The sequence below is a fragment of the Scyliorhinus canicula genome, chromosome 9, assembly GCF_902713615.1.
Source record: "Scyliorhinus canicula chromosome 9, sScyCan1.1, whole genome shotgun sequence".
In the NCBI taxonomy this organism is placed as follows: domain Eukaryota; kingdom Metazoa; phylum Chordata; class Chondrichthyes; order Carcharhiniformes; family Scyliorhinidae; genus Scyliorhinus; species Scyliorhinus canicula.
In genome coordinates this window covers 79,223,467-79,249,265 of record NC_052154.1, presented here as the reverse complement: position 1 = coordinate 79,249,265, position 25,799 = coordinate 79,223,467, and the positions used below count along the sequence as shown (strand labels likewise).

Here is a 25,799-nt window from a genome sequence, read left to right as displayed (position 1 = left end):
ATGGGACGATCTGAGACACCAATTGATGGCAGCTCCAACGCTGGCATTCTTTGACCCGGCAAAACCCACAAAGATCTCCACCGACGCCAGTCAACATGGAATTGGTGCGGTGCTACTTCAACAGAATGACCAGTCCGACTGGGTCATTCTTACGCTTCTCGAGTGATGACCGCCACAGAGTGCAGGTATGTACAGATAGAGAAGGAGTGCCTGAGATTGATCACAGGCGTGACCAAATTTCACCACTATGTGTATGGTCTCCCCACATTTTTCATGGAGACTGATCATAGGCCACTGGTTAACATCATCAACAAAGGTCTCAATGACATGACGCCGCGCCTGCAACGCATGATGATGAAGTTGCGGAGGTACGACTTCACGCTGGTCTACACCCCTGGTAAGGACCTAATAATAGCTGACACCATATCCCGAGCCATTGACGCTGACAATCCGCCACCAGCTTCCATTAATGATGTGGGAGCTCATGCACAGGGAGTGGTGCAGGGAGACACTCCCGGCAACGGACGAGAGGCTGCAGCAAATTCGACAGGCGACACGGGAAGATGCCATCCTGCTTCAAGTCATGCACAACCTTCAGCATGGCTGGCCAAAAGGGCGGTGCCCACAATTCCAAAACGTCCAAACTGAACTGTCCATGGTGGATGGCATCATACTGCGGAATGACAGAATCGTCATTCCACTGGCGCTCCGGGCGGACATACTCCGCAGGATTCACGAGGTGCGCCTTGGTGCTGAAAAGTGCAAAAGGAGAGCACGGCAATCAGTGTATTGGCCTGGGATAAACGAGGACATAACGAACATGGTGCTCACATGTGACACGTGTCACAAACATCGACCGGCATAATGCAAGGAGCCACTGCAGCAGCATGAGATGGCTACATCACCGTGGGACAAAGTTGGCATAGACTTGTTTCACTCCATGGTTCGAAACTATGTTCTTCTCATCGATTATTACTCCAACTTTCCGGAAGTACTGAAACTCCCGGATCTCACATCGGCGTCAGTTATCAGAGCCTGCAAAGAAACCTTCTCCACAGACGGTCATGTCCGACAATGGTCCTTGCTTTGCCAGCTGGGAGTGGCTGGAATTCGCCAAAACAGTACAACTTCAAGCATTGTGACGTCGAGTCCACACTTTCCTCAATCGAATGGCAGGGTGGAGAAAGGTGTCCACATTATTAAGCAACTAATCAGCAAGGCTGCTGACTCAAAGTCCGACATACACTTGGCCCTATTGTCATACCGTTCGTCGCATTTGAGCTCTGGGCTGTCACCGGCTCAAATGCTCTTCAATCGAGATGTGCGGACAACGCTACCAGCATTACACTTCACCAATCCCGATCACTCGCCAGTCCTGGACAAGATGCGTCACCAACGTCAGGTACAAAAGCAGCACTATGACCGGCAGGCAAAAGTGCTGCATCCGTTGGCAATCAACAACACGGTGAGGTTGCGACACCCGGCTGGGGGTTGGTCTAACATGGCAATGGTTCTCCGCCAAGTATCGCCACGATCTTACGTTGTGCAGTCTGATGATGGAATACTGTTTCGACGCAATCGGCGAGACCTGCTGAAGGTTCCACCTCGTCAACCTGCATTTCCAACATTAGATCTGCAGGACTCTATCATGCGACATCCTGGGATTCCAGCAGTGGGTGCCTGAATGGACATAGAAGACTCTGGGTCTCCATGCCCACTCAGGAGGTCTACCCGGATCAGACGTGCACCCAACCGCCTGAACTTGTGAACATGGACTGATACAATCATTGCTCTGCTCTGTTTTTGTGCATGAAACTAACTGTGTTTGAATTTTATTTTTAGTTACAGCTCTGCAACTATGAAAAAAAAAGTGAAAAAGAGGGATGTAGTGATCCTTACTTGAGTGTGTACAGAAGGGGCTGATGGGTAATGGAAAGACCACCAGGGGGCAGCACGGGCATGTATAAAAGTGAGACCGACGGCCCTCCCCCTCACTTTGGCTGATGTGACTGTGAGGTGAACAGGAACGGAAATTTAGCTCAGGGCTGCTAGTGTGGTCAGGCCTAGTTGCTGAGCATAGAAAAGTTGTAACCTCATTTACAAGTTCAGTCCTTTAAGTAAGAGCTCACGCAGTTATTTAAGTTGTGTTGCTCAATAACCTACCATCAAACTTCTGGACGACTTCTAGCCTTCTTTCCAGAGTGTCTACTGTAACTGAGTTACCATCTCTACAGGTAACAAAACAAGTTGCACTAGCCTTTGGCCATTGCGCTGAGGAGTTTGAGGGTGTGGAAGGGAAGAGTGCAGGGGGGTGGAATATAGCGTGTCTTTGTATGCGGATAATTTATTATTGTATGTGTCAGAGCCGAGCACTCCGAACGTTTGGGTACTTTTCAGGTTATAAGTTCAATTTAGACGAAAGTGAATACTTTGTGGTGTCGGGGGCAGGGGTGGGGAACTGCCATTTTGTAGGGCGGTTATCCACTTTAGATATCTGGGGATGCAGGTGGCGCTGGACGAGGGGGTGTTCCGTAGGTACAATCTTACTACGTTGCGAGGGAGTGTGAAGGCAGACTTGGCAAGGTGGGATGGTCTTCCTTTGTCACTGGCAGGTCGGGTGCAGGCGATTGAAATGAATGTGTTACCGCGGATTTTGTTTATATTTCGGTGCCTGCCGATCTTTTTACCGAAGGTGTTTTTCAAGGAGGTGGAGAAGTTGAATACCTCGTTTAATTGGGGGGAAGGTGGTTAGGATGAGGACGGTACTTCTGCTGAGAGAGTGGCAGGCAGGGGGGTTGGGCCTGCCAGATTTATTGTATTTTTAGTAGAGAGCGAATGCTGAAAAGTTGAGGAGTTTGTGGGGGGGGGGGGGAAGAGTCCCAGTGGGTTAGAATGGGGTTTGTACAGGGGGTCGGGGCTGAGGGCGTTGGCAACAGCATCACTCCCGATGGCCCCGGGTAAATATTCTGGGAGTCTGCTGAAGATTTGGAGTCAGTTGAGGCAGCACTAAGTTGTGGGCGGAGTCAAGAGAGATGCTGATTAGGGGGAACAATAAGTTTCAGTGAAGGAAGTGGGATGGGAGGTTTCAGAGATGGAAGGAGAGGGAAGTTAGGGTATTAAAGGACATGATTCTGGGAGGTTGTTTTGCGAGGCTGGAGGAGTTGGGGGAGAAATATGGACTGGGGAAGTATTTAAATATCTGCCAATCCTGGATTTTGCCAGGATGGAGGTTCAGAGCTTCCCGATAGCGCCGACTTCCACATTGTTGGAAGAGGTATTAACGACAGGGGGAATGGAGAAGGGGGCGGTGTCAGCAATTTATGAGAAGATTCTGGGCAAGGACAAAGTATCATTGGAGGGGATTGAAGCTAAGTGGGAGGAAGAGTTGGGGGACGTTATGGAGGACGAGCGATGGTGTGCGATGCTCCAGAGGGTGAATGCCTCAATCTCGTGCGCGAGGCTGGGGCTGATACAGTTGAAGGTGGTGTAGAGGCCGCACCTCACAAGGGTGCGGATGAGCCACCATGGAACTTCACTGTTTCCTTGGATTAGAGAATTTTATGGGCGCTTCATTCTGAATCTGGCTATCGTCCTTGCCCTCCTCCATTTGCTTCTGAAAAACACCAGCCGTGGGATTGGGACAAGGCCCAGGATATGGCGCTTAACAAGGTGGAATGGCGGTTATCTTCCTCAGGGGTGTTGACACAGTCTTGTATATCACGTATGATGCTACTCTATATGGTATTGGAGCAGTTTTGCCCCATCAAATGGATGACAGCCGCGACTGTCCGATCGCTTTTGTCTCCCGAACGCTGGCTACGGCTGTAAGAAAGTATGCCTAAATCAAGAAAAAGAAAATTTCACCAATACATCTAATGGCTGCCATTTTTTAATCATCACCAACCTCAAGCCATTGCGAGGCCTTTTCCATGAGGACAAAGCAGTCCCACCCATAGCATCTGCAAGAATTCAGCGCTGGGCTGTTATTGACTGCCGACAAATACTTTCTCAAGCACCGCCCAGGGACCCAGATTGTGCATGCTAATGCATTGAGCCATCCTCCCCTGCATGTCGAATCCGTGAATCCTTCTATGGTGGAGAAAATGATTGCTGACCTAAATTTCATAGACTCTTTGTCCATCACTGCCTTGTGTGCTCGTAACTGGACGCAAACCAACCCTGTGCTTTCCAAGGTGTGGTGACGGTCACACAAAATTGTTGAAGGTCCACAAGATGGCGTTGATCGCCTCCCAGGTGACCGTCAAGCAATTGTGCATTTCCCTTTCCACCCACGGAATCCCGGAGGTATGCGTGACCAATAACCAGGTGAGGAATTTGCTGCTTTTGTGAAGAGCAATGGGATTCGCCATGCCCGCACCGCCCAGTACCTTCATGATTCGAATGATTTGGCAGAGAGGGCCATGCAGATGGTTAAACGAGGGCTCCAGAAACAGATACCCACAGAACATAGAACACACAGTGCAGAAGGAGGCCATTCGGCCCATCGAGTCTGCACCGACCCTCTTAAGCCCTCAATTCCACCCTATCCCCATAACCCAATAACCCCTCCTAACCTTTTTTTTTTGGCCACTAAGGAAAATTTACCATGGCCAATCCACCTAACCTGCACGTCTTTGGACTGTGAGAGGAAACCAGAGCATCCAGAGGAAACCCACGCAGACACGGGGAGAACGTGCAGACTCTGCACAGACAGTGACCCCATCCTGCCAATGCAGCCTGCATGGGTGGGTGAAGCCATGTCGGTTTCACCTAGGGCTGTGCTGCGACACCACGCGGCATCAATGACGGTGCGCACGTCTGTAACCGGTGACGCCGTTGTGATTGGCATCACGCCGCTGCTAGTCCCTTCCGGGTCGGAGGTTTCCTGATGTTCCGGGTGGTCAAACTTTGCCTATATGTAGCTCCCTCCTCCTCGCCAGAGGACCCGGCATCGGATCCTCCGCGTGCTTTCCATCTACCTCCAAAATCTGCTCTATCAACTGCTGCCGCTCCGTCCTTACCCTGCCTCGTTCCCTGTGTAACGAAAAGTACCCTGAATTCATTTCATTTGTTCGCACACACGCCATCGGATCCTTATACAACAATTTCACCCATGCCACAAACCTCTCTAACACTGCAAACAGGTAGCTTCACTCTACTTGATCAAATGCTTTCTCCACATCTAGCACCACCAGCACCTCCAAGTCCCTCCCTTCTGCCGGAGAAAGCACAATATTCAACAGCCGCCGCACATTTGATGACAACTGCCTGCCCGTCTGATCCTCCCCAATCACCTGCCGAAGGCACTCCTCCAACCTGAACGCCAGCACCTTCGCCAATATCTTGGCATTCACATTCATCAGAGATATGGGCCTGTACGACCCATACTCTACCGGACCTTGTTTTTTTTAAGCAGCAATTAAATGGATGACTGACGCATGCACCCCTGACCATTGCCTCCTCAAACATTTCCACTAACAGCGGCACCAACATATCCTTGACCATCTACATTCTCCCTATCGTCGCCTGCACTTCTTCCACCCCCACTGGCTCCTCCAATCTTGCTCTCTCCTCCTCTTCAGGGCCCTCCAATCACCCCCAAAACTCCCTCATATCTGAATTGTACAAATCCCTGCAGAACTCTTCAAAATTTTGTTCACCTGCTCCGCTGCTACCACCAGCTCTCTTGTCTCATGCCTGACCCGAACAATCTCTCTCGTAGCCGCCTGCCGATGGAGCTGGCCTGCCAACAAGCAGCTGGCCTTCTCCCCATACTCATGCACAACTCCCCTCGCCCGCCTCAGCATGCCCTTGGACAGAAGGTCAAACCTCGCCTATGTGTAGCTCCTTCTTCTTCGCCAGAGGACCCGGCGTCGGATCCTCCGCATGCTTTCCATCTACCTCCAAAATTTCCTCTATCAACTGCTGACGCCCCTCCCTTGCCTCCCTGTCCACCTGTGCCTTAAATAAGGTGACCTTGCCCCTCACTACTGCCTTCAATAGTGACACCTCCTCATCCCAATTGAACCCTAGGTAATCCTCAATCACATTGCTCCACACTGGGTGGAGGTGGACATGGTCTGAAACAGCGATTGCAAAATACTCTACCTTCCTCACCCTAGCTAACAGTGCCTTCCCCATCACACAAAAAAATCAATCCTCAAATACACATGTACTGGCGAAAAAAGCAAATATTCCCTATCCCGCAGGTGCAAAAACCTCCAGGGGTCCACTCCTCCCATCTCTTTCATAAACACGGCCAACACCTTCATGGCCCCCCCCACCCCACCCCAAAAGGAGTCAGCGAACGTGGCTTGGACTGTCCGCCTTTGGATCCAACACTAGTCAGGTCCCTTCCCAGTATTAACTGGTGTGTAACCAAATCCTGAATGGCAGCCAACATCATTTTCTTAAATCCTACATCGTCCCAATTTGGTGCCGATACGCTAACCAACACCACCATTCTCCCTTCCAATGCATCCGTTACTATTACCTGCCCCCTTGGTCTGCCACCACCTTCTCCATCTGAAACGTCATCCTCTTACCCATCAGAATTACCACCCTCCTGGCCCTGCTGTCAAAGCCCGAGTGGAACACCTGACTCACCTAGCCCTTCCTAAGTCTCACCTGGTACTTCATCCTCAAATGGGCCTCTTGCAACAGCACCACGTCGGCTTTCAAGCTCTTCAAATACGAGAAAACGTTTGCTCGCTTCACCTGTCCCCCAAGCCCTTGCATGTTCAAAGTCACCACGCTGACCGGAGATCTCTCACCTTCCTCCCAGCCCCTCCTATCAGTCATAAGTGCTACTCCTGGCCCGCCCAGCAGGCGGGACCCAGTCCGACCTCTAATCACTGTCAGCCCCCTACCCCCCTTCCCAGAAACCTCCCAATTACTTACTCTCAAGAACGTCTTCCTTAGCATCGACCCCATCCCCCCACCCTTCACACTTCCCAGGCCCATTGAAACTTGTCCATACAGGTGCCAATGACCGTGGCCCCTCCCCCCACCTTGCTGCCATTCACTAGCCAATTTGCATTTGCTAGCGAGGTGGCCCCTGCCAGACCCCCACCCCCCACACAGAAAACCAAAGCAACACCAAATCCCCATACCCAAACCTTCCAAAACCCCCACCCAATAATCCAAAGAAAACATCAAATCCCTGCTGATCATTATCAACTCCCAAACCATCCCTTCTCAACTACAACTTTAATCACAAGTTAAGAACAAAAACCAAGAAAAAAAAAGAAGAGAGTTCTACCACCAAAGTCCAAACTCATTTCAGTCCCAGTCCTTCAGCTTTCACAAACGCCTTCACCTCCTCCGAGGTCTCAAAGTAGAAGTCCTTAGAGTTGTGCGTCACCCTCAGCTTCACCGGATAGACCACTCCAAACCTCACACTACTCTTGTATAATGCCACCTTCGCCTGGCCAAAGGCCAATATAATAAAAAAGAATATTATTATTACCTTCTCGCCAGCTCTGCCCCAAGATCCTGGTATATACCAACACCTTCCCACCCCACCTCTTGATTTGTCTTTGGCTTCAGCTGGGGTGCTCGGTGGACCCTGTCCAAATTGTAGAGAGAGAGGTCCTCCTCCTCTCCCATCAACTTAGGAAGCATCTCCACAAAATACTCCGTCGGCCTCTGGCATTCCACCCCTTCCTCAGGCAGTCCCACAATCCCTAGATTCTGCCTTTGTGACCTGTTCTTCAGGTCCTCCACTTTAGCTCTCTGCCCTTTATTGCTCTTCACTACCCTCCGCAGCTCCTCACCCACCGAGGTGAACTAGTCTCTGTGCCCCGACAATGCCCCCTCCACCCCTTCAACGCCTTTCCTTGCTCCCGTACTGCCATCAATGTCTTAGCAAAAGCCTCCTTTACCGGGACAAGAGTCTCACCTACCACTTCTTGAGCGAGGTCATCATCTCTTTCCGATGCACATCAAAATGCTTCAAGAACAGCTGTTCAAACTCCACCGCCATCACTTCGGCCAGCTTATTCACCGTCATGGGCGCGGCTCCACTCGGCAAGCTTGCACCCATCATCTTTCCTCCTGCTGGACTGAACCAAACTCATCGCTCGCCCCCTTCTTCCCCTGATTCTTCTTCTGGAATCTCAACATCCTACAACGTCTTCACACTTTCCAACACCTAGTCATCCAAAATTGCCCCCAAAAACTGGGTATAAAGGGCCAAAATCCAGAAGCTCTAGCAGGGGCCACCCAACGTGCGGCCTCCACCTACATGCTGCCACTGGAAGTCTTGAACATTTTAAAATATATGTGCAAATACAAAAACACAGCACAAAAAAATAACAGCACCCCAAACCCCCTACAACCCTCCCCCAAAAGTTGAAAGTGACCAGCTCTGTAAAATACAGAACAAACGTTTGCCAATTTATATAGAACCTCCCAATTGACCCTCTCAGCGTGTATTTAGCATTCTCCAAGTACAAAAATTCCAGGAGGTCCCCCAGCCATACTTAGTCACTGGGTGGTTCCGCTCCAGCAGAACCCACCTGCGAGCAATCAGCGAGGCAAAGGCTAAAACATCTGCCCACCCCCCACTCCTGCCTGCAACTCCGGCAGCTCTGACACCCTGAATATGGCCTCTAGGGGACCTGGCTCCAGTACCCTGCCCAAGATCACCGACATGGTGCTGAACAAAGTGCCCCAAAAGTTCCCTAGCTTAGGACATGCCCAGAACATGGGCAAAATTCTCCCCTACCCGGTGGGGCGGGGGGTCCGGTGTAGTGGAGTGACGCCAACCACTAGGCCCGCGCCGGTGTGGTTCCCGCTCCGCCGACTGCCTTTGGCGCCACGCCGCCCGGCATCGGGGCTGGCCGAAAGGCCTTCTCCGGTCGGCATGAGTCCGTGCATGCACCGGCACATGCGCGGTGGAGGGGGTCTCTTCCGCCTCCGCCATGGTGGAGGTCGTGGCGGGAGCGGAAGAAAAAGAGTGCCCCCACGGCACAGGCCCGCCCGCCGATCGGTGGGCCCCGATCGTGGGCCAGGCCACCGTGGGGGCACCCCCCCGGGGTCCGATCGCCCCGCGCCCCCCCCCCCCCCCAAGGACCCCGGGGGCCTGCTCCCGCCACCTGCTCACGCTGGCACAGAGGTGGTTTAGACCACGTCGGCGGGAGAGGCCTGACAGCGGCGGGATTTCGGCCCATCGCGGGCCGGAGAATCGCCGCGGGAGATCCGCCGATCGGCGGGGCGATTCCCGCTCCCGCCGATTCCCGGTTGGCGGAGAATTCCGGCCATGGCGGGGGCGGGATTTACGCCGGCCCTGGGCGATTTCCCGACCCTGCGGGGGGGTCGGAGAATTCCGCCCCCTATGTACATGATTCGCTGGGCCCTCCCACACTGCTCACACTTAACTTCTACCCCCTCAAACACCGACTCATCTTTGCCCTCGTTAAGAGTGCTCGATGCACACCACCTTCAGTTGTATGAGCCCATGCCTCACACACTTCTTTTTAAAAAATATTTTTATTCTCCATTTTCACATTTTCTTCAGAATTTACACCCCACCAACAAACAGTAACAAATACAATGTCAATCCCCTTATCAACAACAACGATCCCATCCTCCCACCACCCCCCAAACAACGGCCCACCTGACAATATAAGCATCAAATAAAATGAAACATCCCAAGGAGGAAAAAAGCAAAAGGAATCAGAAATCGCCTATGGTCATCATTGACATATATAGTCCACCCCCCCCCCCCAATATTCAACGCCATCCAATCCCCGAAAGAGTACCGTGAATGACACCCATGAATTTTAGACACCCCCACCCCCCCCGACTCCTCCCCTCCACTTCCTCTTGTAAACTCCTCCCCCCAACCTTGGTTATGCTCACACACGTCTACGTGGCATTCACCCTTCAAAAGGCCTCACACCACACCCCCTCCTCCAATTCACCCCCTAACTCCTCCCCCATTTTGCTTTAATCCCCTCCAGTGATGACCCGTCCTTCGCCAGCAGCTTCCCATAAATATCTGAAGTTATACCCTCCTCCAACCCGGCCAGCGACAGTGCCCCTATACCAAGGACACTGGTGGCGCATCCAAAAAATTTGAATAAACCTTCCTCACAAAATTCTGGACTTGCAAATACCTGAACGCCTCAGACTGCGCAAGCCCATACTTCTCCACAAACTCGCAAACCGCCCCTCCAGGAACAAATTCCCCATTGCTGCTACCCCCTTATTCTCCCAACCCCTAAACCTGGCGTCTATCCTAGCCGGTTCAAAAATATGGTTGTCCCTGATGATACATCCTCAACCTACTCCCCCCTTTAAAGTGTTGCTGTAATTGCCTCCATAATTTAGCGTAGCTACCGCTACCGGGCGCCCTGGAAACTTCCTTGGGGAAAGCGACAGTGGGGGAGTCATCGGTTCCCGCAATCCCATCCCTTCACACGACCTGGCCTCCATCTTTACCCAAACTGACTCTTGATCCCACCCACCAACCCAACACCTTCTCTGCATTCGCTGCACAGGTTCAGCAGCCCCAACCCCGCTGAAGGCCGGTCCCTCTGTTGGGCCACTCTTCGGATGCTCACCACCTTCCATGCCGATATAAATGACAAAATCATGCTTTCCACCCCTACAAAGAACACCTTTGGTGGAAACACCAGCAGGCATTGAATCAGGAACAAGTGCCGTGGCAAGATATTCATCTTCACCGATTGCACTCGCCCAGCTAATGTCAGTGGGAGACTGTCCCATCTCTGTAGGTCTGCCTTCAGCCTGCTCACTAGGCTTGTAAAATTTAGCTTCCAAATCTGCGCCCAAATCCTTACCACCTTTACCCCCAATTGGCTGAAATGCGAATTTGTCAGCCTAACCGCCAACACCCAAATTAGTTCTCCTCCCCGGTGGAGTGACCGGAAAACATTCGCTTTTGTCCCGATTCAGTTTATACCGAGAAAAATTTCTTTAGTATCCCCATTGTGTCCCCCATCGTTGGGACCGGATCTATGACATACAACAGGTCGTCAGCATACAGTGACACGCTAAGCTCCTCCCAACCCCCTCATAATCTCCCTCCATTTATACAACCTCTTCAAGGCCAAAGGCTCCATCGTCAACGCAAATAGGAGAAGGGACATAGGGCATCCCTGCCTCATTCCCCTATGCAGTCGGAAGTAGCCTGAGCTTACATTATTTGTCCGGACACTATCCTTTGGCTCTTGGTACAACAACTTAACCCACAACACAAATTTCGGCCCTATCCCGAATCGCTCCAGCACTGCGAACAGATACCTGCACTCCACCCTCTCAAAGGCCTTCTCTGCATCCAGCGCTCCCCTCTGCCTGAGATAATACCACATTCAACAGATGCTGTACATTGGAAGACTATCACCTATCCTTCACAAATCCCGTCTGATCCTCTCCAATGACCTGCAGCAGACACCGCTCCAATCTGAGCGGCAACACCTTCACTAAAATATTTGCGTCCAAGTTCAAGAACGAGATTGGTCGGTATGACCCACATTCCATTGGGTTCCTGTCCTTCTTCAAAAGGAGTGAAATGGAAGGCTGGATCATCGTTTCTGGGAGCACTTCCTGAGCCACTGCATCCTCAAATGCTTCCACCAGCAGTGGAACTAACATGTCTGCGAACTTTAAATAAAACTCCACCGGGAACCCATCTGGCCCTGGTGCCTTTCCATCTGCATATTCCCAATTGCCTTCCTGACTTCCTCTGCCCCCAGTGGCTCCTCCAATCCCTCCTGGTCATTCTCCTCTACCCTTGGACACTCCATCTCCTCCAAAAAATGAACCATGTCTGAATCGTCCTCAGAGGTTCTGAGTTGTACAAACATCCTATTCACCTTCTCTGGGGCGAAAACCAACTCACCCCCCTCTCCTGTATCGGAATGATTTCCTGGGATGCCGCCTGCCACCTCAACTGGCATGCCAGCAGTCTGCTGGCCTTCTCCACTATTGACTGATTAACTCAATCAAAAATACTGGACTCCTATTTGTAAGTTACATCGCAAAAGAGATGCGGGGAGTGGGTGGGAAAATGGAGTTGCAACCAAAACTCAGCCATGATTGTACTGAATGGCGGAGCAATCACAATGGGCTGTGTGGTCTACTCCTCCTTTTCTCCTTGGGTCGACATGGTGGTGCAGTGGTTACTGCTGCCTCACAGCACTAGGGACCCAGCTTCAATTCCGGCCTTGGGTCACTGTCTGTGTGGAGTTTGTACATTCTGCCTGTGTCTGCGTGGTTTCCTCCCAACGGCCAAATATGTGCAGGTTAGGTGGATTGGCTGTGCTAAATTGCTTCTTAGTGTCCAGGGATGTGCAGGTTAGGATACACGGTTATGGGGATGGGGTGGGGTGGACATGGGTCGAGTGCACATTCAAAGGGTTGGTGCAGACTTGATGGGACAAATGGCCTTCTGCACTGTCAGGATTCTACTTCTTGTGTAAGTTTTCAGTAGATAGATGGCCTTGAAGGTGAAATCACACACTTCTCCCAGCTTTCCAGTGGGCTTCCTTCTCCCTGCCACAAGATGAATCTTCCAATGTCTTTTGAAAGTCATTTTACTCAATCTTCTGAGTATCTATGAACCGCCTTCCAGCAACAAGGCCCTAGTGACTCCTTGGTGCTTAAATCTCCACAATTTCCGTTCTTCGAACCAGATCCTTGTGGCTAACAGAAATCTGTCTTCCTCTGCTTTGCACAGGATCAGCTTTTTGCAGTCTGCCTCTCCAGGTCTCTGAGTTGGTGAGTCTGTGTCCAGAAAGACCAGCTATGCCTCTTTTGTGTTAAGGTGTGAAAACTGGCACTTGATTTTATTTAGGTATTTGGCTGGGCCTCTCTCCCCATGACAACAAAATCACATGGGCAGAGATTAGTATATTTCACCAGGACATCCTGTTTTACCTTAAATTAAAGGAGACATTAAAAACAGAACTGTCTTATAAAGTTCCACATTCATAACACTAACATAGACACGCCTATGGTTACAAAGCACTAAATCCTCTGATTCACCGTGATCAATGCTATTGACAATAGGTAAGAAATCTTATGCCTTTGTGCATCTCCTGTCATCTTATTCCATTTTAAATGCCTATATTAATATTTAAATTTACAATAAAAACTGACTATGTAAACTATTATGCTGTGATTACATCTCCCAGCCAGCAAATCATTATTGGTTAACTAGCAGCATTTGCAGTTGTTACCAATATTTTCTCTCATTCTCTTTAAAATTTGCCATCAATTTGCTTGAACACTTGACCTCTCTTCACATCCTGGGAATCACCCATCATCAGTCCAATGGGTCACGAGCACACCCATGCTGAGTACATCAAGCTAACATTGCAAAATTAGATAGGGATCAGCTCACTGATGACTTTGAAGGTGTTAGTTATCCACTACTTGATTAACTGACTGATTGAAGTAGCATAAGGATAGATGCTCCTGTTTGTTTGCAATCAGTTGTTAACCAGTGATGCTGATCCTGATCAATCAACTTAAGATTTAATGGGGGCAACAGTGGGTTAGCCCTGCAGCCTCACGGCGCTGAGGTCCCAGGTTCGATCCCGGCCCTGGGTCACTGTCTGTGTGGAGTTTGCACATTCTCCCCGTGTTTGCGTGGGTTTTGCCCCCACAATCCAAAAATGTGCAGGTTAGGCGGATTGGCCACACTAAATTGCCCCTTAATTGGAAATAAAAATGAATTGGGTACATTAAATTTATATTAAAAAAAGGAAAACAAAACTTAAGATTTAATAAAATTATTGATTATGCGACGTATTAAATCATGATATAGTAAGTCTGCTAATATTGTGATATTTAAGAGGGACTGTAATGTCATGGCGGACTCAAATTAACTATGCACTCCATTTGATATACTTTGAGCAGTTCAGAATTTCTTGTGTAAGCCATCTTATGAACCTCTGATAATCTGTGCCTTTCAGTGATTTATTTTTCTCTTTAACATAGTATTTCCAATGAAGCCTTGCAGATAGAGTCCGATATGCTTGCTAAGTACTATGAACGCATGGTGCCCAAAGAATTGGCCCTACAAGCCCAAGCTCAAGCACAAGAGCTTGCCCAGTTGGCACAGGTAGTACCAAAAGAGCAGTATTAATACTTTTGCATTGGTTTTTAATGTTCAAAATCTGAGAGAAAGGAACCTGAAATATCTATAGCAAAATTTCATACCTGTTTGATGAAAAGTAGCTCTGGCTTTACAAAGTGATTCACCTGTCATGGCAGTCCATCTTGTATAGGATGTAGGCCCAATGTTAGTGGTATAATGAAGGAATGTGAGGTAAAATCTGAAGTTGAGCGCAACTAAGATTAGTAATATTTTGCAACTGTTTTTATAATGTTAAGAATATTCTTAATTTTGCCAGGGAAGAGAGTTTCAGCTTTTCATTTGTATGAGAAGAACAGATGGGGAGGGTAGCTATTTAATAGCATGATGGCTGTGAAGAACCTGGCTCACTGTCAGCACCTATGTGGAAAATGGTTTGCTTGCCTAGCAGTTCTTTATAACCAACATGTACTTGGAAATTTACACTCCCTGTATGCTTGCCATACCTTTATAGGTAGCACATAAATCTGGTGTCAGTGATTTGAATGAATTTGAAAAGTGGAGTTTGAGCTGCCAACATTTTTCTCGGACCAGTAAGTGCTTCATGTCTGCAATTTCAGCCAAGCTGAGTTCACAGTCCTGACAGTAGCAGTCAGAACTGCAGGAAATAATGAGCAGATATTGAGTAAGGGCTTCCCCCAATGGGAAAAAGGAAACATCAAGGATGAGCTACACCAAGAAACGCATATACTGTCTGAGCCCACTGGCTGAATTAACCTGGGAAATTTGACTTAGCCTTCTCAACCAAAGATATGTGGCAGAGGAAAAGCTTGAAAAGTTTAGAAAAAAAACAATGATTAAGTTTTATTATAAAATGTAAGGTTCAGAACTTAAAGTATTTGGTAAATCTTGTAGGGACGGTCAAGACATCGATCCAGGTCTCGCATTGCGGCAGTAGAGCGTCTTTTGACTTTAACAGCAGAGCAGAAATGCAACATTGCTTATAGAGAACTAGAGGAAACAAAAGAGATATTAGCAAAGATGAAGCATGAATCAGACCACACAATTCGGATTTTACAGGTAAGTGACAACACAAAGCCATGTTGTTCAGTCTGCACATATCAGTGACTTGACTCCAACTAGATACTGTGTAGGCAGCTAGCACTGTATTTCAAATATTCATACTTCTCAAATGGCACCTAAAACCAAATTAGAGGTCTGTCGTTGCTAAAGTATTCTATCTAAACTGCTGGTTTGTGATTTGCACATAAAAAAATTGATGGAATCATGGAATGTAATTCCAAAATAGGAGAAAAATGTTTTGAATCGCAAGTAAGGATTAAAGAGAATACGAGCGTCTTGGAGATAGAGGATGTCATGGAGGCGTTAAAGACAGAATTTATTTTGTTAGAGTTAAGAAATAATAGAGGTATAATTACACTTCTAGGTATATTTTATCGACCACTGTCCAGTGAGATAGATATAGAGAGAAAATTTGTAAGAAAATTACATGGAGGTGCAAGAACTATAAAATAATGATAATAGGGGTCTACTTCAATTGTCTTATATGGACAGGGATAGGAATAGTGTAAAAGTCAGCGAGGGGGAAGAGTTTCTGAAGTGTGCTCAGGAAGTGTGCTCTTGATCAGTACTGCATTTTCCTGGTCCAATTAGGAAGTATTGCTGGATCTGGTTCTATGAAATGAAGTGGATCAAGTGTCAGAAGGGGAACATTTAGGGGATAGTGATCATAGAATCATAAGCTTTGGGTTAGCTGTAGAAAAGGACAAGGAGAAATCTAGAGTAAAAATATTTAATTGGTTGAGGAGCAGCTTTCGTGCGTTGAGAATGGATCTGGCCCAGATGTTTTTGGAAATATTTTTATTGTGATTCTAACGATTTATTACAAAGTTTACAAGAAGGAGAACCACCCCCCCCCCCCACACCAATCACATATAACAACCCCTCCCCCACACCAATAACAGTTAACCCCGCCTCCAACCCACAACTGTGTGATTTAGTATTTTATTGGTTTCGCATTTTATATTACATGTCTTATAGTGTCTTAGTTATTTGCATGTGACAGCATCCTCCGAAAACTGGAGATGGAGATGTACATGCAGGATACCCAGATAACCCCGTCTCTATCTCTGTCCCCCTTTTGGATATGCATTGGCCCGTCTTGTCCGCTGGTTTTATTTACATGTTTACATCTGTGTGTGTGTATGGGAGGGGGGTGGGCGCGGGGGTACATTCTCATGGAGAAAGCTAGGGCCACCAAAGTCAGATTTCCCTGGATGATGGAAGAGATAGTGAAGAAGCTGAAAAAGAGGGTAAATGGCAGATGTTGATAATGCAAGCAAGAACCAGGTTGAATATAGAAAGTTCGGAGGGAAGATAAAAATTAAAATCTGAGAAGTGGAGGAAGCATATGAGAAAATTGATTGCTAGGAATTTCCTCTGATCTATGTTTGCCCTGTTGCCATAACTGATTCTCAAGAAAATTCCTGGCTACTATCTTTGTGACTGCTCAAAGTGCAAAGGTCTTTAACTCGGTGTGTTTTTTTTCTCTAGGCTACGCTTGAGGAAGCTGAGTTTGCACTGGCTGAAATTAAAAAAGCAGTCAATGAGTTTGAACGCGATATCGGGAGCTTTGCACAAAGCAAAAAGGGAAGCACAATTGTAACTGAGACTCTCTTTAAATATTTCGAGGACAAAATCCATGCAAAAGTGAGTTCTATATCAAAAATTAGCAAATCCAGCAAACAGCCCAGAACTAGTGAACATAAGTAATAGGTAGATGTAGAACTGTCAGAAATCACCAAATGAGACAGTGGGTTGCTTTTCTGAGTAGATGCTGTCAGTGTGAAAACTCACCGCTGGCCAGGTAGATCAGGAAATTGAAGTTTGTGATTTTCTGTTCATCCGGTCAGAGCAGCAGCCTTTACCCCATGATAAGTAAGGAGTGAAGAGGGTAGGAGCAACTTCAGAGGGATGCAGGCAGACTGGTGAAACGGGCAGACGCATGACAGATGACATTTAACACATTTTGCGGGGGGGGGGGGGGGGGGGGGAATACATGCACTAAATGGCACAATTTTAAAGGGGATGCATCCATAGCATAGGTTACTTTCTCAAAAGACTCCCAGAAGTTGAGTAAACGTGATTTCCCTTTCACAAAATCAAGATATGAAGGTACTGAGTTGTCTTGTAGTTAATGTTTGGATAGTGACCAGTGTTAGCTGTGGTGTTTCCTACACGCTGCCCTGTCTGATTGTTTCCTTTCTTCTCAGGAAATGCTGATTGATAAGCTGCAACTGAAGAATCATGCATGGAAGATGCTCAAGGCTAAACTGCACCAACAGCTCCGACTGGTTTGTAAAGGGAGGGTGGCAGGCAGGAACACAGTTATCACAATATAATTTCTGAGATACCACCGTCAATCACTTTTCTCTTTCAAATGCAGCAGTAATGAAATGAAAATCGCATATTGTCACGAGTCGACTTCAATGAAGTTACTGTGAAAAGCCCCTAGTCGCCACATTTCGGCGCCTGTCCGGGGAGGCTGGTACGGGAATCGAACCGTGCGGTTGGCCTGCTTGGTCTCCTTTAAAAGCCAGCGATTTAGCCCAGTGAGCTAAACCAGCCCCTGCGAGTTACCTTTTTAATTTGTGATATAAATTCAATGAATTGCATCATTTGAAAGGAGCACTTTGAGATGTCCGGTAAAGTACTAGATAAATCACAGAAGAGGCCCTTCAGCCCATCGGGTCTGCACCGATACATGAAAAAAAGTCTGACCTGCCAAACTAATCCCATTTGCCAGCACTTGGCCAATAGCCTTGAATGTCATGACATGCCAAGTCCTCAACCAGGTACTTTTTAAAGGATGTGAGGTAACCCGCCTCTACCACCCTCCTGAGCAGTGCATTCCAGATCATCACCACCCCCTGGGTAAAAAAGCATTTTCTCCCCCCTAAACCTCCTGCCCCTCACATTGAACTTGTGTCCCCTCGTAACTGGCCCTTCAACTAAGGGCCACATTGCTCCCGATCCACCCTGTCGAGGCCCCTCATAATCTTGTACACCTCGATCAGATTACCCCTCAGTCTTCTCTGCTCCAGCGAAAATAATCCAAGCCTATCCAACCTCCTTTCATAATTTAAATGTTCCATCCCAGGCAGCACCCTGGTGAATTGCCTCTGCACCCCCTCCAGTGCAATCACATCCTTCCTATAATGTGGTGACCAGAGCTGCACACAGTACTCCAGCTGTGACCTCACCAAAGTTCTTTACAGCTCCAGCATGGTCTCCTGGCTTTTGTAATCTATGCCTCGATTGATAAAGACAAGTGTCCCATATGCCTTTTCTATCACCCGATTAACCTGCCCTTCTGCCTTCAGAGGTTTATGGACAGACACACCAAGGTCCCTTTGTTCCTCGGAACTTCCCAGTGTCAGGCCACTCATTGAATACTTCCTTGTCACATTACTATTTTCAAAGTATATCACCTCACACTTTTCAGGGTTAAATTCTACCTGGCACTTTTCTGCCCATGAGAGCATCCTGTCTATATCTGTAGAAATGCAAGTTTCTCTTCAGTGAAGAAAGATTGGTGTTTACTTAACACCTCATTGTATATCTCAAAGCACATCCAAGTTACATTTAAGTGAAATGACTCGTAGAATTGGCAAATATTGCAGCCATTTTGTGCACGTGCTGTATTATCCCACAAGCACCATTAGCCATTTGGACACAAGAAATAGAATGGAATAGTTGGTAGGAAATAGATGCAACAATAACTTTTATACTACAGATCACCTTGGAATAAAACAACCCAAGGTGCTTCTTCACAGGACCATTAGCAAACAAAATTTGGCAGTGAGCCAGATAGAGATATGAGGGCAAATGGGCTAATAAAGCAAAAGCAGATAACTTTTCTGTGCTGTACTGTTCTATGTTCTAACTGCAGATGCTGGAATCTGAAACAGAAAATACTGGACAATCTCAGCAGTTCTGACAGCATCTGTGGAGAGAGAAGGGAGCTAACGTTTTGAGTCTGGATGACTCTTTGTCAAAGCTACTGACAAAGATAAGACTGTTGTTGTGTGGCAAACTGACATCTACCTTGCAAAGCCTGTGTGCCACTTCTCAGACAGTTGCTCCTACCTTCTCCTGGATCATGACTCCACCACCGAGCATAAAGCCACTGTTTCCAGGATTGTCACTGACCTCGGGTGGGATTCTCCCGTACCCGGCGGGGCGGGGGGTCCCGGTGGAACGGACTGGCATGAACCACTCCGGCGTCGGGCCGCCCCAAAGGTGCGGAATCCTCTGCACCTTCAGGGGCTAGGCACGCCCTGGAGTGGTTGGCGCCCCGCCGGCTGACGTGGAAGGCCTTTGGCGCCACAGCAACCGGAGCCGAAGGGACTCCGCCAGCCGGCGCAGGTTCGCGCATGTGTGGGAGCGTCAGCAGCTGCTGATGTCATCCCCGCGCATGTGCAGGGGGGTTCGCCTACGCGTCGGCCATGGCGGAGGCTGACATGGCCGGCGCGTAGGAAAAGAGTGCCCCCATGGCACAGGCCCGCCCGCGGATCGGTGGGCCCCGATCGCGGGCCATGGCACCGTGGGGACACCCCCCGGGACCAGATCGCCCCGTGCCCCCTCCCAGGACCCCTGGGACCTAGTCCAATTTGCGCCGGCGGGACCAGGATAAAACCAGCGGGACGTTGGCCCATCGCGCGGGCTGGAGAATCACCGGGGGGGGGGGGGGGGGGGGGTCGCTGACCGGCACGGCGCGATTCCCGCCCCCGCCGAATCTCCGGTGCCGGAGGATTCGGCAGCCGGCGGGGTCGGGATTCACGCCGCTCCCGGTGATTCTCCGACCTGGTGGGGGATCAGAGAATCCTGCCCCTCATCTCCTCTGGAGATCTTCCCTCCACAGCTTCCAATCTCATAGTTGCCCAAACCTAGACAGCCTGCTTCGACCTCTTCCCTAAGATCCACAAACAGGATTGTCCCGGTAAACCCACCCAGGTCCTGTTCCTGCCCCACCCTACTCACCTCTTCCTATCTGGTCTCTATACTTTTTCTTCTTGTTCAGTCCCTTCCCACCTCCATCCATGATTTCTTTGATGTGCTACAACATAACAACTTCCAGTTCCAGCCCTAAACACCACCTCTTTACCATGGAGTCCAATGCCTGTATACCTCCATTCCCCACCATGATGGTCTGAGGGTTATCCTCTTCTTCCTCAAACAGAGGCCTGAACAATCCCTATCCACCATCACTCTCCTCCATCTGGCTGTCACTGAATAATTTCTCATTTAACATGTCTCACTTCCTCCAGACCAAACGCATGGCTATGGATACCCTCAAGGGTCCCAGTTTTGCCTGTCTCTTTATGGGGTATGTGGAACATTCCCTGCTCCAGTCCTACTCCGGCCACATCTCACAACTCTTATCGGTACATCGGCGACTATTTCAGTGTCGCTCCATGTTCCCGTCTGGAACTGGAAAAATGTAATAAGTTCACTTTCAATTTCCACCCTTCTGATATACCTTCAATTCACTGAGAGGCAGAAAGAGCCAGTGAACAGTAGGCTTTATAAGTCATGAACTTGCCGAGCCAGAGTCAGTAGTACAGATGAATGCCGCCCACAGGCGACCGGTCTATATATGGCCCCGGTGAGGACGGAGCCAGAGGCGGAGCCATACTGGGGTCACAGTACAGTACCTGGAAGCAGTTCATATCACCACTTCCAGGTCGTAGGTCACGGGATACAGTATCATGCATGCGTTATGGTGAATATATTCACCCCCTGCTAAAAAAATCAAGTCCAGCGGGGGTGACGTGGGGTCATTACATATTCAGTCTATCTGGAGGCTGGATCGTTCTCTTCGACCTCCGCAGCTCTGGCGGTGCGGCGGGCACAGTTGTCGCAGGTGGTGACTCCAGGGGCGTTGTGTCTGGAGCTTGAGCGTCAGTCCGGGGTGTCGGAGACGGTTGGGGTGTGGGGGTAGGCGGGGGGGGGGGGGGGTGATGGGTGGCGGCAGTGTCGGCGTGGGACAATCAGGAAACCCAGGGGAGTGAACGGGGCACTGTGGGTAGTGGCGGGCAGCGGGGAGGGGGGGATGAAGGCAGGGAGGGTGCGTTGGCGGGGGAACCAGCTGGAGCCAGGTCCCGTAGGGAGACCGAATCTTGCCGTACGTCCTGGTGCGTGATGTAAGCTTATTGGGGGTTAGAGTGGACCAGCTGGACCCTCTCGACCTTATGGCTCCTCATGTGCCTCCGGAGAAGGACTGGTCCCGGAGTTTTCAGCCAGGATGGAAGTGAGACCCTGGAGATGGACCTCCTGGGGAAGATAAACAAATGATTGTGAGGGGTCTCGTTCGTGGCCGTGCAGAGGATCGATCTGATGGAGTGGAGGGCGTCGGGGAGGACCTCCTGCCAGCGGAGGATCGGGAGACTTCTAGACCTAAGGGCCAGAAGAACGGCCTTCCATACCATCGCGTTCTCCCTCTCCACCTGCCCGTTTCCCTGCGGGTTATAGCTTGTAGTCCTGCTCGAGGTGGTGCCTCTGTTGAGCAGGTACTGACGTAGCTCATTGCTCATGAACGATGTACCCCTGTTGCTGTGGACGTAGGCAGAGAAACCGAACAGTGTGAAGATGCTGTGCAGTGCCTTTATTACGGTGGCTGAGGTCATGTCGGGGCAGGGGACGGCGAAGGGGAAGCGGGAGTACTCATCGATGACAGTGAGAAAGTATATATTCCGGTTGGTGGAGGGGAGGGGCCCTTTGAAGTCAATGCTTAGGCGCTCAAAGGGCTGGGAGGCCTGTACCAGGCGGGTCTTGTCTGGCCGGTAGAAGTGCGATTTGCACTCCGCGCAGACTTGGCAGTCCCTGGTCATGGCCTTGACCTCCTCGGTGGAGAAGGACAGATTTTGGGCCTTAATGAAGTGGGTAAGCCGGGTGACCCCCAGGTGGCAGAGGTCATTGTGGATAGCCCAAAGTTGGTCATCTTGCACGCTGGCGCATGGGCCACGGGACAGGGCATCTGGGGGCTCGTTGAGCATCCCAGGACGATACCTGATATCGTAATTGTAGGTGGAGAGTTCAATCCTCCACCTCAAGATTTTATCATTTTTTATTTTGCCCCGTTGTGCGTTGTCAAACATGAAGGCTACCGATCTTTGGTCGTGAACGAGGGTGAACCTTCCACCGGCTAGGTAGTGCCTCCAGTGCCGCATGGCTTCCACTATGGCTTGTGCTTCCTTCTCGACAGAGGGGTGTCGAATTTCAGAAGAGTGGAGGGTCCAAGAGAAGAATGCTACTGGCCTGCCTGTCTGGTTGAGTGTGGCGGCCTGTGCGATGTCTGACGAGTCGCTCTCTACCTGAAAAGGGTTGGACTCATCCACCGCATGCATTGCGGCCTTGGTGATGTCAGCCTTGATGTGGCTGAAGGCCACGCGGGCCTCATCCGTCAGGGGAAAAGTGGTTGTTTGAATAACTGGGCGGGCTTTGTCCGCATAGTTGGGGACCCAATGGGCGTAGTAGAACAGCCCCAGGCTGAACAGTTGTTCAGCTGTTTTGGCTGCGACTGGTTGAGGGTGACTGCGCCCAGCTGCGGGTAGTCTGTGTGGTCGGTGGACTCATAAGATGACGGCCCCCATGAGTCGCACCTGTCGGGCTGGGGTGAAGATGGCAACCAAGGTGGCCGCCCCCATCGGTCGCACGTGTTGGTCGGTCCCGGGGCCGGCGGCTAAGATGACGGCTCTCGTGAGTCGCACGTGTCGGTCAGTGTTGGGGCCGGCGACCAAGATGGCGGGGCCGGCGACCAAGATGGCAGCCCCCACGAGTTGCACGATGCCGATGACGCATCTGACGGGGGTGTTCCGGGCAGGCACGCAGCCGCATTGCGGGGTCTGTGGGGCTGCGTGTCCATGGGTCGGGCCTGGTGCGTTTTCGATTTCTGGGACTTAGGCCGGCCCAGACAGACTCTAGCGAAGTGCCCCTTTTTCCCACAATCGCTACACATCGCAGTGCGGGCTGGGCATTGCTGCCGGGGGTGTTGACCCTGGCCGCAGAATTAGCACTGCGGTTCCCCGGGCTGGGCTGGCAGATGCGCGGCACAGGCCTGCGACGTAGTTGGATCCGATGTGGGCCGCGACGAGGGTGTCCACGAGGGGTTCGCCAGGCCCGCGGGTAACGCGCTGAGGCTCTGGTAGGCCACCTCTAGCGAGATAGCTAGTTTTACCGTGTCCCGCAGGTCGGAGGTCCCGTTTTCTAGCAGGCGCTGCCTGATATAGTTCGAGCGGACCCCCGCCACATAAGTGTCCCGGATCTGTGAGTTCATGTGTTCCTCCGCCGTCACATCTCAATACCTGCAGTTCCTCGCGAGTAGGGTCATGATTTCGAGATACTCGTCCAGCGATTCTCCGGCGCGTTGACGGCGAGTAGTGAGGAGGTGTCTCGCGAACACCTCATTTACAGGCCTCACGAAGTGTGCCTTGAGAGTTGTGACCGCCGCCTCGTACGTGGCTGCTTTCTTGATCATTACTGAGATTCAATGGCTCACCCGAGCGTGGAGGAGTCGCAGCTTGAGAGTCTCTGAGGAAGGCATAGTGGAGGAGTCGAGATAGGCCTCGAAGCATCGGAGCCAATGTTCGAATATTTTCTTGGCTTCGGACGCGCGGGCGTCGAGTTCGAGCCTGTCTGGCTTTAGAGCGGCTTCCATAGTGCTGTCGATGACTAATAAATTGATATACCTTTGTGGTGAATGTGATTCACACCGGATTATAATCTGTATATACATGTGTCTATATTGTAAGTGCAGTTGCACTACCTGACAACTAGGGGGAGTAGCTCTGGGAATGCTCGAGAATTGTACTGGGCTTCTCCCTTGGCTCCGCCCAGGACTCCTCCCCCTGGAGCTGCTGTATAAAGATCAGTGCCACATGGTCAGCCGGCCAGTTTACCAAAAGTTCAATGGCTAACAGGCTGGCTCTGTTGTGAGTATATTAAAACCGCTATTCTAATCCTACAAGCACGTGTCCGTAGAATTGTTGGTTCCAACAATTTAATATACTCAGGAAACAGTCGAAGAAATCATGGAAGCAGCCCTCAAGCCCGGACGCCTAGAACTTGACCCACTAGATGCAGAGGCTAAGGAAATTATTTCCCACTGACTGAGATGTTTTAAAGCCAACTTGACAGAAGCCAGCACAGCCGGAATAATGGAGGAACAAAAACTCAGCCTACTACATGCGAGGGTAAGCCACAGAATCTCCACACAGCTGAATCCGGCTGGTTCTTGCACCGCAGCGCTGGCAATATTGGACAAAATGTACGTTAGGCCCATTAACGAGATTTATGCACGCCACGTGTTTACAACTCGCCATCAGCGGCCTACAGAAACGCTAGCCGAGTTTGTAAGGGAATTGAACAATCTTTCCAATGACTGTAATTATCAAGCCGTTACCGCGGCTGAACATGGGGAGCTTGCTGTGCGGGACGTTTTCGTGGCGGGCCTTAGGTCTAACTATGTGTGCCAAAGACTGCTAGAAAAGGGGGCCCAGGACTTAGACACTACTGTGGAGGCTGCTACCACTATGGAATTTCCATCCGCAGCCTCACCTCGTTTCCCGCGGACCTTGCGACCTCATTGTGGACCCCCGACCAACAGTCCCCCCAAGCCTGTGCCGCACGGCCCCCCAGCTACCGCGCTGCCAAAGTCAGTTACTCTGCTGCCCCCGCCAGCTACTCGGCTGCTCGAGCCTGCCATTTCTGTGGCCAAAGCCAGCACCCTCGGCAGCACTGCCCGGCCCATAACTCGACCTGCAGCAGCTGCGGGCGAAAAGGACACTATGCCAGAGTGTGTATGGCGAAGAAAGCCCCAGCCTCTAACTCTCCCACGGCTCAAAGCACTTGTTCCGCCCCAGCCTCTAACCCTCCCACGGCTCAAAGCACTCGTTCCCTGGATTCACAGGCCTGCAGGACCCGAAATGCTGCAGCCGGTATGCCGACTCCGCCCCCACCCGACATGTGTGACTCATGGGGGCGGCCATCTTGGGATCCATCCCCTTCAAACTCTGAAACTCACCTCGACGACTACGAACTCAGAGGGCAGTCATCACGGGGCCACTCCAGCACAGCTGATCGAGCCGCCGACTACCCGCAACTCAGCGCAGTCACCCTGGATCAATCCCGCCCCAAGCACCTACGAAGTTCGATGGCGGAGGTCCAGATCAACGGATACAGCACGCCATGCCTCTTTGACTCCGGGAGCACTGAGAGCTTTATACATCCAGAGCTGGTAAGACGCTGTTCGCTTTCTATTTTTCCGGTGAGCCAAACTATCGCCCTCGCTTCGGGCACCCACTCAGTCCAAATCCAAGGACGCACCGTTGCTACGCTCACAATTCGAGGCGCTAGTTATTCAAAATTTAAACTTTACGTCCTGCCCGACCTCTGCGCGCCAGTCTTATTAGGCCTGGATTCCAGTGCAACCTCAAGAGCCTCACCCTCAGCTTCGGCGGGCCCCTGCCCCTACTCACTATCTGCAGCCTAGCCACGCTGCGCATCTCCCCCCCCCCCCCTCCTCTCTTCACTAATCTCACTCCAGATTGCAAACCAGTAGCTACTCGCAGCAGGCGATACAGCCTACAGGATAGGGTCTTTATCCGATCGGAGGTCCGAAGGCTGCTCAGTGATGGGATCATAGAGGCCA

General features: G+C 50.4%; 1 protein-coding gene and 1 long non-coding RNA gene across 3 annotated transcripts in view; one reads left to right on the top strand and one right to left on the bottom strand.

The window, feature by feature from the left end:
* ccdc113 (coiled-coil domain containing 113) overlaps window positions 1–25,799 on the top strand; it is a 47,225-nt gene that overhangs the window by 4,345 nt on the left and 17,081 nt on the right. For both annotated transcript variants that reach the window (XM_038807018.1, XM_038807019.1), the window contains exons 2-5: window positions 13,972–14,095; window positions 14,984–15,148; window positions 16,643–16,798; window positions 17,362–17,442. In XM_038807018.1, the coding sequence (XP_038662946.1) occupies window positions 13,972–14,095; window positions 14,984–15,148; window positions 16,643–16,798; window positions 17,362–17,442 (526 nt within the window). The remainder of the gene's footprint in view (window positions 1–13,971; window positions 14,096–14,983; window positions 15,149–16,642; window positions 16,799–17,361; window positions 17,443–25,799) is intronic.
* Window positions 15,002–25,799, bottom strand: part of LOC119971459 — a 67,826-nt gene continuing 57,028 nt past the window's right edge. Inside the window, exon 3 of the long non-coding RNA XR_005461838.1 lies at window positions 15,002–15,079. This is a non-coding gene — a long non-coding RNA (uncharacterized LOC119971459). The remainder of the gene's footprint in view (window positions 15,080–25,799) is intronic.